Source organism: Watersipora subatra, chromosome 2 (genome assembly GCF_963576615.1).
Source record: "Watersipora subatra chromosome 2, tzWatSuba1.1, whole genome shotgun sequence".
Taxonomy (NCBI): Eukaryota; Metazoa; Bryozoa; class Gymnolaemata; order Cheilostomatida; family Watersiporidae; genus Watersipora; species Watersipora subatra.
In genome coordinates, this window is record NC_088709.1 from 33276780 (window position 1) to 33295762 (window position 18983).

At 32.6% G+C, this 18983-nt stretch overlaps 1 protein-coding gene across 2 annotated transcripts in view; it reads left to right on the forward strand.

Annotated features, from left to right (window-relative positions):
- The first annotated feature begins 11171 nt into the window (after positions 1-11171).
- LOC137387564 (uncharacterized) overlaps positions 11172-18983 on the forward strand; it is a 47339-nt gene continuing 39527 nt past the window's right edge. The window contains exons 1-2 of one of the 2 annotated variants that reach the window (XM_068074024.1): positions 11172-11294; positions 13763-14022. In XM_068074024.1, the coding sequence (XP_067930125.1) occupies positions 13776-14022 (247 nt within the window). In that variant the 5' untranslated portion in view covers positions 11172-11294; positions 13763-13775. Of the gene's footprint in view, positions 11295-13605; positions 14023-18983 lie in introns of both variants that reach the window. The other variant, XM_068074023.1, reaches the window with a different exon arrangement.

Here is an 18983-nt window from a genome sequence, read left to right on the forward strand (position 1 = left end):
TATCAGTCAGTGCAATCATTTTATACCATGACAAGAACATTCTTTTTTTATTGAACTAACAGGCAGTGCTAGCTTGTAGAACTTGTATCTATTCTTCATGTAAGTTGATCAGACTGCTGTATGGTGGTTGAAAACCGCAAAAAAGTGCCAGAGCTTAATTATAGGCATCACAACAAAAAGAAAAATCAATTGTAATGACTTGAATAGTTACAGCTGGTGCTTAAAAATGTCATATAATCGTTGTTACCATAGGTACATTAAAAATAATTTTGTATGATTTGTCTTGCTTCTTATAAACAATGCCAGGTAAGTTGTCATACCTCCTGGAAACGATGTGTGCAAACCAAAACTTGAAGTTTTCGAAAAAATAAATAAAAGAACCTGAAACAACAAGGTTTACTAACTAAAAATATGCTGTGCGTACTTATTGAGATCTGAAAGTTTCTCAGCTGCTATTGGCTATCACTTGCTAATGTTGGTCTCTCTTATATTAGTAACTAGTACCCTGGCTACCCAGCGTGCTGTGTGAGATTGTCATGTGTAATAACTAGGCGCGCAATTATTCAGAAGTACATTGATTCGGTTGAGTAGTACGAATAGTAGCATGACTGATTGCTAAGCTAAATTTTGGATTTGAGGTGCAATCTGTTTTTCCGACATCTACCCATGGCTTATGACATAAAGCATTTTTATAGTAAACATTATAAGCTTTATCATAATTGTCTTTATACAAATTTTGCTCATGTTAGCGCAGTCGCTGTTTAAATTTTGTTACTTGAAAGCAGTATAAATAATCATGATAAAAATTACATAAAATTTTGCCTGACATGCAAATCAAATACTTTTCTTAGTAGTTAGATAGTAAATACTTTTATTATTGGCTAAATGGTCTGTTGTGTGACCCATTTCTAAACAACCATCTCCTTAAGGACATAACATAAAAAAATCAATATTTTTAGCATGTCATCAATCAAAGTTTGGCCGAACTAGTTTTACAAATATAAAAACTACCGTGAGCGTTAAAAATATACCTCAAATGTTATGTGCAACTTGAAAAATTGCACACAAGATGATAATGATAATATAAGTTGAAAATATAAGTTATTTTAAATGATTGATAAATTCATGTATACTGTAAAACCTCTAATTGAACGCCATGGAGCTCTACTTTTCAAATCTCCTTCTAGAGGGATGTTGTATTTTTCAAATGGCTCATCAGAATTTTGAAAATAAATTTAGCCCTTTTATAGGCAAAGCGAATGTCACTTTTATTTTGCCTTTTTTTTCTGGTGAAGCGATATTAAATCTTTTGGATGCAATAAATCTGCTAACTTACTTCCAATTTGTCAAAGATCTTTTAATAAATATGCATTGAGAAACCGAGAAAGATCTCTACTAGTTGATATATATTGCTTGCAATTAACCTGCGATGATATTATAACCTGTTTCCTGCTTTACAGTTTGTTGGGGCTTTTAATTTTATTTCATTCTAAATTTGAAAACTTTTTTTATTTTATATCTATATTTACTAATGTTGCATAAAAGCTCACTGCAATGATCGACTGTCGATTGTCGATCATTGCAACTACTTGAGTGTCGATCAATTGAAAGATCGGTATACCGCAATCATGCTATCAAATAATATGCTATAAATATGCAAATTTATAGGTTAAATAATGATAATCGATCAAATGTTACAAATATATATTCATGAACAAGTGACATAAACAAACCATATTTATATTACATGCAGAAACAAAAATTACCGTTTCTAAAACAAAAATATTTCCATTGTTTGCTCGGATAGCTGCGTTCTCATTATTGCTTTCGATGGAACGAACATTTTCTGGTTGGTCAATACCTTCCACAATATTTTCTGACCTCAATTTTTTTTCTGAACTACTGAACTAGCTAATATTAGCATACAAACATACTTTTGGCAGAGCCAAACTTTCACACGTTGCAGTTAGCACAAATGCATTATGTAAAGGTTTTGCTTGCTAAACACAACCTTTGGCCTAAAACTAATCGTTCATCTACCATCGTAAATCCTAACCATTTATATATATATGTATATATATATACATATATACATATATGTATATATATATACATATATATATATATATATATATATACATATATATATATATATATATATATATATATATATATATATATATATATAGACAAAGTGGACGCTGCAAAGTTCTTTCAACCACCCATCTAAGAGAAACTCTACTGAATTAAGTAAATATATATGGTCACTAAAGGACAATAATACCAACTACGCAATATCATGGAAGACCCTACGGTATGCTAAAGCATACAACACTATCTCCAACAAGTGTAACTTATGCCTATGGGAGAAATTCTTTATTATTTACAGACCATCATTAGGCACTCTTAATAAACGTAACGAGCTATTATCATCATGCAGACATTCATCTAAGTTCTTGCTACGTAATTGTATCACTTAACTATTTGGCTTTTGGCTTCTGTACACTCATCCAATTATCAGCTTATCTAACTCTGCATAACAGCGTATTTAATACTGGAGTATGAAATTCATTTTAGACATTTTATCTGAAGAGTGTGATACTGAGTGTACCACATGAAACTATTAGTAATAAAATGTTTAACTTATAGAGTGAAGTTCCACTTATAAATATTTTATATATATATATATATATACATATATGTATATATATATATATATATCTACTTGTATATAACTTGTATACTTGTATATAACTAATTTTATATATATATATATATATATATAGATATATGTACTTCAGAGTATCAAGATTGAGTTAAACAAGGAACTACTATTAGCCTGAGACAGTTATAAATTATTTCTATCGTGTTACTTTCAAAGTTTTAATGAAAAAAAGCAAAAAACCTTGGAATCGGGCAACGAGAAAATTAATTGTTATAATGTAAATGAGTTAGTATTACCATGATTTTTCAAATGCTTTTCCAATGATAAGTCGCTTTTATGGGTTCATAAAGACCAAAGATAGTCAAAGTGGCGGTCAAATGGAGGTGGCATTCAAATAGAGGGTGGCGCTCTATTTTTCAACTCTTCTCTCTTAGTGGTCAAATAAATGTTCAATTAGAGGTTCTAAGGTAAAGCATGACTTAATTATTTTTTGATGACATTTTACGTAATGATCATTTAAATATTTGCATTTTTGTCTTTTTAGCATATCCCTTATTGACAATGAATAACGCTCATGAAAAAGAGCCATACTATCATTCTGCTGCCTACGTAGAGAGTCATGCTGACTTCAACTTCAACCAGTCGCCATATGAAAAGAACATGGACCAGAAATTGTCGCTAAATGCATCAAAAGGCCTATTTATAAGACTTGAGTTTATCTACCTAAACATTGGACTAAACGAGCATTGTGAAAGCAACGCAACTGGAGATGACGTCAAATTATATCCGCATAATAATTTTTCGTCTCACTCCGTTTTTTTCTGTTCTAACACAAACCTTTCAACGATAATGGTTTCAGATATTTCTCTTGTGACGAGCTCGCAAATTCTCTTGCTAAATTTCAAATCAAATTCGGATGAAACTGAAGGTGGAGGATTTCTTCTCAAATACTCAGGTAAGTGCAACAGTCGAATGTTTCAATGCTCAAGCCTGGCCACTACGCTTTAGCCATTGCTAAAAAATCAAGATTAATTTCTACTCAAAAAGTTTTACTTCCAAAATCTGAAATTCCATCTCATCGAATTGCTGCTACATGTAATCTGCACGCTTAAATGTGTTATACTGTTAGCAACAGTAAAAGCGAAATTTCAAAACTTTAAAAACATTGATCGAAGTGCTTATCTGCTTTTAGATAGGTTCTTTTTATATCATTTTCCCTCTGAGGTAATATTGAGACTGCAACAATGAAAATCAAAAAAACAGACAACCCACTCAGCACTCCCCTTCATGATAAGTGCCTATTACTTTGATGGCATTTTATTTGTTTCAGTTTTGCTAACATCTCCGATGACGACTAATTTCTCTACTGTTGTAACCCTTCAAAGAACAAGCCCCCGTAGCAAAGGTTAGAAATAAAACTAGAGACAATTTATTTATATAAAATGTTCACCTTTATTGATTCATTTTTAATTTTCACATATAGTTGAGAGATGTTTTTAGTTCTTACAGTGCAAAGATTGCAAATACCTTTTAATGTCCTATTCAGAATAGAAAACAAAAGAATGATTTTTTATTATTTAATTTTCATGACAGCACCATCTCAAGTTCCATTAAGTACCACACTATATCATCAACTACATGAATTGTATTAACTGTGTTCAGATCTCTTTAGGTATTACATACATGATGACAGCTACAGGCTCGACTTCAGAATCAAACGTTTCATCTCATGACATTCAAGTTTTGCTGGTTGGTACAGGAATAGGAATTGGAGGATTGCTACTCATATCAATCATATTAGCACTGGCTTGTGTACTGCACAGAACTGTTAGGTATGACTGGTTAAAATCTGTTTATATCACAATATTAAATGTGATATAAAATATCATGTTCACTATTGTGATATTTTATATCACATCCAATATCACAATTATTGTTATTGTGATAATTGCTAAAATATCGAATATTAATTGCTTGCACATTAATCTTACAAGTATAGTTCTATTGTATCACATGATCGAATTGATAAGTTTATAAATAGCATAAAGTCATGAAATGTTTCATTCAATAAAAAGAAGTTGTCACCTGCTAATTGTATAATTTTTAGATGGTAGTTTAAAAGCAAATGACATTTTGCTGTAAATATTAAAAAACGTTGCCAGACATACATTTAAAAGCTAGAAATTTAATAGTTTGTGTTATGAGTTTTAAAGAGTTTGTTTTTTGTTGAAAAACATTAAACATCAAGTATTGCGCTATTTATTTATCTTGCAAACAATGTTACCTTACAGTTCCTTGATTGCCTCATAGTAATAATGCTAGCATTGGTCTTTTTCAGTTCTCACTAAACTCATGCTTGTTTACTAAAAAAATATTTGATTCTTGCAGAAAGGGGAAGACTAGAAGTAAGACTAAACAACCAAGCACTACTATTCTTTCAGATAGTTCTATGAAACGCACAGAGAGTGCTTTGGCAGCTACTTCAAAGGTAAAGTTACCTATTAGAAATATGCACTAACAAACTATATTTAAATTACCATTTTTTAAGCCTTTTCATTTATTAAAAAGATGTTTGTGCCTAAAAAATAAAAAATTTAAACTTCAAGATTTTAGTTAAATTGAATATTTTATGCTATGCATGATGTAGGATTTCTTTTGATATTTTATTTGAAGCACATGTCTCAATCTAAGGAAATCATAGAATATCTAAATCAATGGAAAATTCTGATAATATTATTTTATAACATTTAGATGCAACTTTTTTTGCTTTTAAATTATTAAAATTATGTGCCAGTTATTATGAAAAGAAAAAATTTGATTGCAGATTTACCTCATGATCGAGAGACCACTCACTAGTGACAGCACTGACCAAGTTCTTGGTGACAGGAATATTTAGAAATGGAGACAAGGTTGGTGTTAAATTACTTAAGCAGCTTTTTTTTAGATTAAACTATTTTTTACATATATTTCAGCAACAACACTGACTGTAATTTATAATGTAAATTTAGCTCCAAAAATTTAATATTATATCTAGTCTATCAAGCATTGGGTTGTATTCTAATAATTTGTATATCGTTTAACTAGTAACATTGAAGAACACAATAAAATCATTCTTTATTTTAATTGTGTTCTATCTTTATTAGTGTTTTGTTTTTACAGACACAACACAATAATAAAGGATGCATACTGTGAGTATGGGCTCTTAAAAACTGCCTTTTTAATTATGAATTGTCTGCTCTTGTTATAGAAGACTAATTTGTTGTGACTAATATTGCACGGCATTCTTGGTAATACTTTGTTGTGAGATTGCAAATCTTTTAACAACTCAAAAATCAATCTGATGATTCACAACAACAGTATTATGTAACTGTTTAACTGTCAAAAGTGCTGTGGTTTTATCAGAGATAGATACTGATGGCAGAGTAATTTGTTTGTAATTCTCACATGAAAGTCGGCGAGTGCAACCACAATGTAAAGAAAGCAATCAACAATGTCATAAATGATCATCTTTAGAAAGCTGGCTAGTTAAAACTAAGTAATAAAACAATATAAAATACATATATATTATAACTATATTATTTTTACTGTAATATTTCGAGTATACGCCACCTGACAGAGTAGAAACAAAACATATATGTAACTCATAGTAACTTAAATGAATGTAACGATGTTCATGATTGGCTATTATAAAAAGTCATAAGTTTTAGAAACAAAAGAACCTCAATATCTCAGCAACAGCAAAATTCAACATACGCAGCAGTTTAGTAGGTAAATATGATAAAATATATTTTTGGCATTGAAACAAACTGAAGACAATCTAAATCCTTCATTAGCTATTTTTACTAACCTTGTGACACATTTGTAGCTGCGAGCTCACATTACCAGACTTAGTAGGGAGGGCAGGTACCTTTTCTTTTGTCTAATGCAATGTTAGTAAAAACTAAAAATGAAAAAGACGAATGAGTTATATCAGAATCCGAATTTTATAAAACAGTATTACATGAAGCAATAATGACAGTGAATACAACGTAGTAATTTTGCAGATTAATTCTTGACATAAAAGTTGTTGCGTAAAAGTACTTCTTTTGTTCTGTATATAGTAGAGATGTACATTAAATGATTGAAGGGTGCTAATTGGCTGTGGAATGTAAATATCTGATGGCTTTAGATTGAACAAATTTTTAACTTGACAGTGCATTAGACGCAATGTATGGCTTTGCGTAGTGAAGGTTTTCATAGAGCAGTTGTTGTTGCTGTTGTTGTTGTTGTTGTTGTTTGCTGCTGTTGTTGTTTTCGCCATGTCAAGAAAAGAAAAAACTGTTTGCACAGCAGGTGGTTGTCTTGCTTCCTTCTGTAAAGAACCATCAGATTCACAAGCCAAAGTACACTTGATCAGCATCTAGTGTGTCACAATACCCGACCATACACAAAAACCTTTAATGTATTATATTATGTGCTTACATTCTATATATTAGCATAAAGATTAACTTTTATATTGCTCGTTACTAAAATCTAATTTGAATATTTATTCTAAATGTTTTGCTTCCTCAATGGCGAATTATTTAAATTTACTAAAAATATTGAGTTGTAAATTATAGTCATAATTTTAATTCAGTCAACTTTAATTATTTTGTATAAATTTATTAAACTTGGAATATTTTTGCTAATTAGTTTATTACATCAAACTTTAGTTCAGATAATTGTACTGAATTTAATATCATTTTTAACAATAAACTTTAACCTAAAATTGTTTAAAACAACTTTACACGGAAATAAATTTTAGAAAAAAAACTATCAATTTGAGATCTTTTTTTACACATTTCTTATTGACATAAAGTGTGTTTAACTGTTTTAAGCCTAAAAAATATCTGCCATTTGGACTCGATTTACTTTAAAGACAAGAAATCAATTGAGGTTTTGAAATCTACTGCTCCAACTGAGGTTTTTAACTAAAATTATTGGCTATGAATTAAGGTTATAAACGTTGCAAATGGCTATGCTTGCCTACATCTACCACAAAAAATAATTCTGATGTGGAACATGACTGCAAAACAAAAAGGTCGTTTCCCTAATGCTGCTGTTTATTGACGCTGGAAAATGTTAATCAGAATAAATATCTTACTTCTTATATTATTGCTCAAATCATTTACAGAAACTGATGAAATGTCATTTAATAGGTGGACAGATTATTTTTGAAGTTTTTTGTGTTTAGAAATTAATGTTACATCATACAGCTAACCATTAAACTGTTGTTACTGCTAACACTACTTTATAGACGTGTTTGTATTGTTTACCATAATAAAAACTTAAAAGTTAATTGCTCTAAAATGTCACAACTATTGCAAAGAAAACAGATTTAAAAAGCATGGTGTTTTAAAAAGTGGACTTGAAAAAGTTGCAGTTACTTCCTTCCACCTTTCTGTTGTAGCGCTGTCAGTGCTGACAAGCGGGAGTTGTACTACCCTGGCATACTTGGAAGCAAAGAAATGTTTGAAAGTAACCTATATGCCTTGTCCTCCCACTAGTAATGTACTTCATGACTGCTGCAGCCCTGCTTCTCTAGCTTTATTGTTTTTTGTGCTTCTACCAGTTTCTTCACTCATTGTGCTGTTGCCGTCGTCAGCAATATATTGTACTAATATTGGCATAGTGGTTACTTGGTGCATGAGAGCATTTGTAATTGGATGCCCTTCTTGACACTTCTAATAGTCTTTTTGTCTGTTGTACTAACTACTTAATGCTGTCTCTCCACCTTATTGCTAGATAAAACACAAATGACCCGCTTTATTATTTTGTACTTTCAGTGGCTAAATCCGAATGTGATACTGTTGCAAATCAGATGTTAAAAAGTAAATATTTGTATATTCACTTTTTAGCATCTGATATGCACTATAGCAACACATAAAATGATATGTGGATATGATATGATGATAATGATGATGATAATGATAATGATATGTACCTATTTTACAGTTTTTAAACAAACGTTGTGCTTCAGAATTTATAACTCCTTTTCAATAATAATGTTTCAACAGTAAGTTTTGATGTTTAGCCATTTTGTTTGTAATGGCGTTTTTTAATCTTCTTCACTACAAAGTCTTGGATACGTATTTTATTTGATAATAAATATATTAAAATTTTGCAATTTAAAGTTTATCTAAATTAGTTTTGTCATAAAATGAGAAAGAATGTTTTGTTTATTATTTGTGAAATATGCTTCCTATCAAAATTCGATGTCATGGTTGTAGTGATATCTATAGTTGCCAAACTCAGAATTATCACCAAACTGACAAACACACGAACATTTTGTTTGAATAAATCTTTTTTGTTAGATTACCAGAGGTTAAACCAGTGCAAAACACTTAGAGAGAAAAATGCTAGCAGCTCGAGGTAAAACACTTTAGAGCAGGGGTTCTTAACCAGTGGGAAATTTCCCATCAGTGGAAATTTGAGGATTTGAGATGGGAATTTCTCAAGCTTAAGATTGAGAATATTGATTACGCACATTTCAAGGATATAGCTGTTGTACTGTTTTTTCACCCCATACATGGTGCAGATACATGCTTTTATTGTGGGTAGAACTGTATTAATACGGAAACCAAGCCTCGTGATGTATCAAGCAGCTTATTGGATAATTAGTCTGCATTACATCAGCTACGCATCACTACCATACTACTGAGGCATCACACAAGCATACACCAAATCAGTGGGCTGCTAACTTTGTACTGTGTTTATTATAATTAAATTTCTCTATTGTTGTGTTTATCTTGAACTTTATTTTTTCATAAATAAAAAGTATATCATGACAAACTATCCATAAAATATGATTTCTATCACAGTTCAATTAATAATTGATTCATTTTGACTGTATGGCAAAATGCTATCTGAAAAAGCTCCTCCTGCAATCTGAGAGTGGCAAAAATATCACAATTTTCGGCTGCTAGAGAGGCGGAAATCTCAAAGTGTGGTTTGTCAAAGTGGGAAATACACTGAAAAAGGTTAAGAACCACTGCTTTAGAGAAAAAAATGATTGCAGCTTGAGGTAAAACACTTTAGAGAGAAAAATATTTGCAGCTTGAGGTAAAACCAATCCTCGAAGCATAAACCTCTTTATTCTTTTCTATCATCAAAAATCAACAAAGTGGATATTCAAGGTTTTATAATTTTGTGTTTACTTTGTTCAGGGTCCAAAACATTAGTTTGAGAGAAGTTATCTTCTCACTAATTTGCCAATAGGTACAAGTTAGAAATATAGTTTTTGCTAACCTCATTACATAGAAGAGAGTTTTAGCATTTTATAAATTATAATCTGTACACTGCAACTCAGTTTGTGCTGGTAAAGACACATGTACATGTATATAGCTTTCAAAGACTTGGGTTCAGAACTAATATAGTTTTTGTAAATCCCAATTATACAGGAAACTCTGTAGATCGCGTAGAAAATATTTGTTAGAATTCAGCATCTTGGTTTGCCACATTCTGCAAATAAATTAATCATAATTTACAGTTGTTCTGGACCTTAAGATGTATTATTAGTTGGTTTGGTAAAGACTACCACAGTATTAAAATGAAAAACAACTTTGCGACGTTCAAACTGAAACTAAGCTAATTTTTAAGTCTAAAAGGTTTAAATGTTATTAAAAGCCTAATTTATTTCAACCTTCTTTTGATAATATTGGGGCACGTGCCACTAACGTAAACTACTAAATTCTTTTAAAAACCTTTAACTGCTTTTAATTCAGACTTTCATGGTTAGTTTCGATAGGCTAACATATAGCAGTTTCTTTATAAAAACACATTTCAAAGATATTTAGTAATTGATCATTTTAATGGGTCTGGTGGCAGTTGTGTCCAAATAAATAGAAGTGTTGCTGCATCATGTTGAAGTTTGTTTTGCAAATTTTAAGATTTTGTACATAAACGATATATACTAAATTAACGTTTATTTTAATATGCCTAAAGTAAAATGTTTAAATATTTTTTATTTGTAACTTTTTAAAAGGTTTGCTAGTAAATGATCCTCATTCTTCACCAAGTGTTGTATAAACTGGTTTTGCTTCCTAGAAAGGTTCAAAATAGAAGGTTTATTGATGTATGTTCCATTCCATCATTGCTCTTTAAGCCGATTTTATGATATTAAAATTGCTTTCACACAAAAAATTTGGAACTAGAACAAACCTACTGCGTTTTTAATGTGTGCTTCAGTATATTATTCAAAGCGTATGATAGACAGTCATGTGTTAAGCTTAAAGCGGTATAACCACTATTACCAATAGTTGTTAGTAACTACTGATCTAAAATTAAAGAATGAGTTATAGATCACCAAAGAGAAAGTGCATCCAACTTTCTGTGAAGTTTGCAAGCTCCATTACTAACGCCTCTCATGGTTAAGTCATTACTGCTGTTGTGTACTCTACAGTATTACACATCAGGCTTGACCTTTGAACTTGTCATTTACTCATACTGTAGAAAAATCAATTGCTCTTAGATTATTGTTGGCTTGTTGGCAATAACATCACCCTGTGTTCAGTTCACTCTGCTTGGCTAATTTGATCAACTAGCTCAAACATCATGAATTCTTTGTTGAAATTGGCTTTTCTTTTTCTATTTGCATACCAGCTTGCTGAAGGTAAGATTACTTTTCATATAAGAACTCTGTCAGGTTTTATCTTATTCTAGTCAGTAATATGCCAAAAATATAGCTTTGGTGGCGGAAGGCTGCTATATTGTCATTCTCTTAAAACGATTAGTTTGAACACGATCTCTGTGAGAGCAAGTGACTCTACAAAGGGTCAGTGGGTTATGAGAGAGAAGCACACTCTACCGATATGGCAGAGTAGGAACATGAACAAAAAGTAGTAAGAAATTTGACTCCGTGGTGGTGAAATAAAGCAAATGGTATGTCGGGTGAAAAGGGTGATTTGAAAATGAATAAGCTTAGAGATAAAAAAATAGGCTAGACTTGGCTTTAGAGTGATTCTAATTGACTCAATAAAGCTTATTACATCGCTGAGAGACAGATAGCATGAGAGAGAGAAAGAAAGAGAGAAAGAAAGAGAGAGCGAGAGAGTGAGTGACAGAGTGAGTGACAGAGTGAGTGACACAGAGTGAGTGACAGAGTGAGTGACAGAGTGAGTGACATTGGGAGTGACAGAGTGAGTGACAGAGTGAGTGACAGAGTGAGTGACAGAGTGAGAGAGTGAGTGAGAAAGTGAGGGAGTGAGGGAGTGAGTGCGTGAGTGAGAGAGTGAGTGAGTGAGAGAGTAAGTGAGAAAAAGAGTGAGAGAGTGAGTGAGAAAGAGAGTGAGAGAGTGAGTGAGAAAGAGAGTTAGAGAGTGAGTGAGAGAGTGAGTGAGAAAGTGAGTGAGTGAGAGAGCGAGTGAGTGAAAGAGAGAGTGAGTGAGAGAGATAGAGTGAGGGAGAGAGTGAGTGAGTGAGAGAGTGAGTGAGTGATTGAGAGAGTGAGTGAGTGAGTGAGAGGGTGAGTGAGAGAGTGAGAGCGTGAGAGAGTGAGTGAGAGAAAGAGAGTGAGTGAGAGAGTAAGTGAGTGAGAGAGTGAGTTAGAGAGAGAGTGAGGGAAAGAGTGAGAGAGTGAGTGAGAGAGTGAGAGAGAGTGAGAGAGTGAGTGAGAGAGTAAGTGAGAGAGTGAGTGAGAGAGTGAGAGAGTGAGTGAGAGAGTGAAAGAGTGAGAAAATGAGAGAGTAAGAGAGTGCGAGAGTGAGAGAGTGTGAGAGGGAAAGCGAGTGAGTGAGTTAGTTCATTGCAAACATGTATAATCACTAATTTACCATAGCCTTTGTAGTAGCCTATGTAGAAATGCTAAGCAACTCCTGTTAATTTCATGAGCTTTTAAAAAAAGTTGGAGCTTTTTAGGAGCATTCTCCTACTCCTGAACAACTGCATAATGGTCTGTGCATTTATTGTCAAAAAAGTATATTTTTCAGCAAGATCGTAACTGTATGTTAATTGAAACACCCGTAGATGCACAGTCAATACCCATCAAGGCCCAGCCTTCATAGTTTAACCTTAACCGCATTATATAAGGAATTGTTTTACGATTCTTTCAAGCAAATGCTAAATACGGTCAATGCTCTTATAACACATGCCTCTTTTTACGTCAATTCTATTAAACGGAAACATTTATGTCAAGTTTTTATTTCATATTATGAAAAAGTCCCATATAGGTCCCCGTAATAGGTCTATAATGTAAAACATCAAGTTGGTGCAAGCTCTCAAATATCATTTGAGAATTTGAGAACAAGGGAACAGTATGTGTAGGAGTGCCTATTATATATACTTCTTTCTTAATTTTATACAGTTGAGATAGATTCTTTGCTGTTTAAACTTTGCTGTCAAGAAAAAATGTGGAAAATTAATTTAGATTGGCATAAAGGTGTGCACTTCCCTTAACTTAAACCCTAAAAATATGATAATCATAGACCCTGAACCAAGTGTAAGTGATGCAAAAAGGGATTAATGGTTGATACAAACCAATAATACCACAGTTGCTATATAGTCTTTAAATTAAGAAGTTAAATTTAGTTTTTTTCATTTTGAAAGGCCAAAGAGGTGTGGTCTAGAAGACCTTAGGTAATTCACATGTAATTTACGCTTAATTATCACGTAAAACACTATAATGTAGACATTCTCAGAACGCATTATTTACTACGCTGTAGTTGTATCTAATGTATATTGTAGAAGGATTTCTTCTGTCTTTCTTAAATTCTTTAGGAGTTTTAGCAAAGCTTTTGGTCCATATGATTTCAATAGCACAGTTAATATCTTTCAACAGTGAATTCAGCTTATCAAAGACACCTGGGTCGCTCTTTGTATCAACATTTCAGCATTGTTTTAAGCCGGGTAAAAGTCAGGGTATCTTGCTTAAAAAACTCAGCTCAATAGTTTGTATACAGAATCAATAAATAAATCTTATTTTGTAGGTACAGAGGCCAACATGACTATATGTGAATCATTTCTGTATGAACCACCTGTGAACGTGATACATTTAAAATATAGTACTCTAACACAAAGTGGTACAATCTACAGCCCATCATTAACTCCTCCAAGAGATTGCTATATTCGAATTTCTGGTGTTAGTGGAGCGATATACATGGAGCTGACCACAGTATACACATCAGGAAGCAGTGCAGTATGTCATTCACCTACCTACAGCATGGTCAAAGATGCTGACAATTTGCCTATGTCAGTTGCTACCACAAACTGTTCGTACAATAAAAACAATGAATTATTTTACAAATCCGTCGCACGAGGAGTAGTAAATGATTGCATAACAATCATTCTAACTGATGAAGAAATTAAGAAATCTCCTGGAATTAATTTTATTACCAGTTATTCAAGTAAGTGTTGTCTACTTTTCTCTTTATGGTAAATAAGTGCCATTCTGACTAGTACATCATTTTAAATTTGACCTACTAGCAAAACATTTATTCAAAAAGCATGCGTCTATTTAGGCATATTCTGTGGTCAAATACGAGCAAATGAAAACCAAGTGACCGTAATCGTACTGGGCCGTTCATGTTATTGCTGATGTTAAAATAAACACCTGCAAAAAATAACCCGACAAACTAAAATGTGTTTTAGTCCAAAACTCTGTGCCATTTTTAAAAGCTTTCCAAACACAAAATGCTTATTTTCCATATCACTTGCTGTTTCAATTGTAAGCATCTTCTTGCCAACAAACTAATATTTTCCGATTTAAATGTAATGTCTGTTTTGCTATTTATGTATATAAACCTTTTTTATCAGTGGTAGACACTTATATCTGTGAGCTACTACTAATTTGTATTGTGGTAGCCATTCTCCGTTGCATTATTAGCCACAAGCAGTAATTTAATGAAACACTCACACACAGATGAGCTAATCTAAATGTATTATCTAAAAACCGCCAAAGGTTACCAAGCAAGCTACTTATTGCATGGTTGTCTAAATTTACACGCTTATAATTATTTTTGGTTTTATTGTTAAATTCATTGCTACACTAAGTTATACATGTGAAACACATCTAAAATATTAGCTGCAGTTCATGACCAGCAGCTAAATTGTTGTTAAATACTTATTTAAAAAAAGCGAAAACATAGAGCATTTTATTTTCTATTTCTATTTTGAGTTTTAAATTTGTGAGTGTGAAGTCTTAAATATGATGTTCTCTAAGATATTTTCTTTTTTAAGATGTTACATTTTGGTAAACCTTAATTGCAGGTTAAGTCAATTTTTGTTATTTGGTTTACAGCTCTTCAACAGTAACTAGAAAAAATTGCCTTTTTGTGAATCCATTTGGCACGTTTTCTATATTTTTAGCGGTTATGACATCTTCATACCTTTATCTGCTTAGCCTTGGTTAAAAAATTAGCAATTTGTTCAAAAACCAAATTTTCTATTATGGATGCGCATTATTTAAGCAACAAATCAAAAAACTTTGTTATTAAACATGCTTTTTGAAAGTAACAAGTAATAGCTAGTTAGTGCATAAATTTATAGCCAAATACCTGTTAGCAGAATTAAATGTATTCATCAATTGACAATTTGACAGAGAAATGCAAGAAAGTGAAGAAAATATTTTCTGTGCATATACTTTGCCTCTTGTTTTCTCTTATAAAAATGTTTAAAGAGAACATAATACCTTTTACAGATCGTAGGCTGTATTCCGTTGTTAATATAGGTCATTAGGTTAATAGGTCACTAGGTTAATAGGTCACTAGGTTAATAGGTCACTAGGTTAATAGGTCACTAGGTTAATAGGTCACTGACTATTCAAATAAGGTAGATACAGGTAATTCTACAAAAGCACTTATACTTTTAGCTTTTTTTTGCAAAAGTCAAGTTAGACAAAATAGAGCATATATTCCTCTGATTTTATATGGACGCCCATTTATCGTGCTTTTATGCTTGCAACTATAATTTGCATATCCTTCATTGGGAAAACTGTATGAAACATGACATGGAGTAACACAATAATAATGTCTATGAAGTTTATTCTTCAAATCATTTTATGAAAAGCTCGTTGAAAATTAAAGTGCTACACTGCAAAGGTTTTAGCTGCTGCGAACACAACCCAATTTTCTTTAAACCTATGTACAAGTAATTTTGAACTAAATTGAAAATTTTAGTGCTTCTAAAATCTTACATAGTATTTGCCTCAAAACAAGGTTAAAAAATGTTTGGTAGTTTATTAATTGTTCAAAACTGCGTTTTGAACAATAATTCACTAGTGGTCTACTGACCCGCAAACAACAGGTCGATGTTCAATTCCCAAAAAAGTCCGCTGGTGCCAGGAATGACACCCAACCTTAAATTTTTATGTGCAACTAGATATTTTTCAAATTGAGATTTCCTTGCCCCTCTACTTAGATATGTGCACACAAGATCAGAGAGCCATTGTTGGTGCAATAATACTTTTACAAATGCACAGCCTCTGCTTGTAGTGAGCTAACCAGACATCATACTCCATCTCCAAAGAAATACTGATACAATAGAAGTCATGGTGCTTGGCTGTATGATTGTGTTTATTTATTATTTAAATAAATAAACACGTGTGCGTTTTTATTTATTATTTATTTGAAGATTACAACTTTTTCCAAGTATGACTTTTATTAAAATCAAAAGCGTGGTAATAATTTGCATGGATCCACTCGCAAGAACCTGACTAAAGACTAACTGTTAACCACAGGTGTCCTTTAGCGGGAAATTGCCGAAGCCGAGGCCGGGCCGTAGTCTACACACACAAAAAACAACAAAGGCCCACGTAATTGTGAGCAAAAACTAAAGTATCCACCCAAATATCTCACTAATCCGATGAGCAGCACACACAAAAACTAAACCAATCAACAGAGCCACCCATCATGTTAAAATATTTCAAGTTTCAAGTCATGTATTGTACAACTTACCTTATGGTTTCTCAAAACTTGTCCCAAAGTCCCTATTAAATTGAGACTGTTCGATTGCTGTTTTAGAAATGGTCGTCACTAGCCTAATCTAACGTCCTGATTCAACATCTCACTAACTATCGGGGCATTGCTAAAAGAGGGAATCAAAAAGTTCGGGAGCACTCAGCAATGCCTCGATAGTTAGTGAGATGTTGAATTAGGACATTAGGCTAGCTAGGTTAGCGGCGACCATTTCTAAAACAGCAATCGGACAGTCTCAAATTAATGGGACTTTGGGACAAGTTTTGAGAAACCATAAGGTGAGTTGTGCAAGACGACTTGAAACTTGGAATATTTTGACATGATGGATGGCTTTGTCGATTGGTTTAGTTTTTGTGTGTGCTGCTCATTGGATTGGTGAGATATTTGGGTAGATACTTTTGTTTGTGCTCACAACTACGTGGACCTTTGTTGTTGTTTTGTGTGTGTAGACTACACCCGGCCTCGGCTTCAGCAATATCCTGCTAAAGGACACATGTGCTGTTAACCATAAAGACAACATTTGATAAAACAGCTGAACCAGTGAGACATATGATATCATCATAATCTTATGATACTTTACTATTCCACTAATGACAACTAAAAAAGGAAACAGTTCAAAATAAAATTGCATAAAACTTGAATTTTAAAGAAGGCATGCAGAAACTTGACAAGTTGCATTCTAAGCATCGTAATTATACGCTAGCCTATAAGGGTGCCAAAAGCATCAAGTGTTTTTTACAATCTGCCCTTATGTTGTGTAAGTAACGCTCAGAGCAGTCTTTTCAAAGCAGATTTGTAACATCTCAGTTTCCCTTTAATGCACACCAGCTTTTAGAAAGGCAAGATGTGAAATTATATGTGGCAGCCAATCATAGCGTCATCTAAATAAAAGCGAGTCAGTTCGTCTTTGTCACAGTACCGCGTATACTATGTTGGTATTATGTAACATGTATTTTCTATTTAGTTTAAACTACAAACATATATTTGAATACTGTGTGTGTTTTATTGACAGTTTTTTAATGTAAAGAATAGCCTCTTTAACTATCAAATGACCAAAATTGATTTTCCAAATTTTAGTTTTAAATTGTGATCCAGTGCTTAGACATAATATATTTGCCATCTCTCATCACATTTACTGTGTTCATCATGCTCTTGATTCACAAATTTGAGCCAATCCGCAAGTTAACCACATCATGCAAATGGTATAATCCGCAAACTAATCAAGTTTTGCGACTCGCAAAACTGTATTGATTTGATTATGTTTGTGAATAATTGAAACAGCGTTTGCAAATGATGCGCATTAAGATGCTGCACCAGTTATTCAATTTTAAACATTTTTAATACTTCCTTCATTCTTTCTCAATCGAGTTTCATGCGTTTTCATCACTAACACATGCATTTTTTGCTAACTGCCTCGCTAATTATTAACTTATAGCGTAGAATTCCTTACTTTTTTTCAACAAGGCGCCAGAGTCAGTTCGAATAATTTGAATGTCCATAGAACACTTCATTCCCAAAGTAACACAATTTCCAAACCCCAAATCTGCATGATAGGTTTCATGACGTCATGAAAACATAGTAATAAAAGCCGCTCTCACATATAAGCCAACTCTACATGTAGATACACGGCTCTAAAATGGTAAATTTATAAAAATATGATTGTGTGTAATTGGGTGGGTAGGCCTATATATGTGAGTTTATAAAAATTTGCATATAATTGATCCTACATATTGTAACATGTCATACGCTCCTATCACAGCAAAATGTTGCAGAAGAGAATGACTATTATTGTTATGTATTACTTTTATTAATATTAGAGTAACTTTTGTCAACAATACTAGCGACGCTTTTAATTGTTAATAATTAATTATTAATTGTTAGTTATTAATTATTATTTATCAATTATTAATGTAAATAAAATGCATGTAGAGTTGTATGTGACGAGTGTAAACAGGCAAGCAATAATGTGTTTTATCAACCAATCACAAACAGTTATTGCTGTCATAGCTGTCATAGTGTACTATCATCAGCCAAGTGCTGCTTCGCATGTGTTTGTGTCCGCTTACTTATCATGAGAACAAGAGCTAGTCAAAAAAGCTAAATGCGCGAATTTCATTGCAGTTTTTCCAAAGAACCTTCACATGCAGTTTGTCTTTGAGCGCAAACCTTCAGTACTTTATAAAACAAACTGTAACAGGCTCTCAGCTGCATGCTTAGCAGGGTATGAGCTGTAGTTGTTGGAATTAGGTATCATGATGACATTTTGTTTGCGTATGATAAGAGTTATGTACTGATTCACCATACCCCTTGGTTTAGTGAAAAAAAAAGTTGTATTAAACTTGGCTTACGTACGATGATATATGTACGGTACTCAGTTCAATTGTATTCTTGTG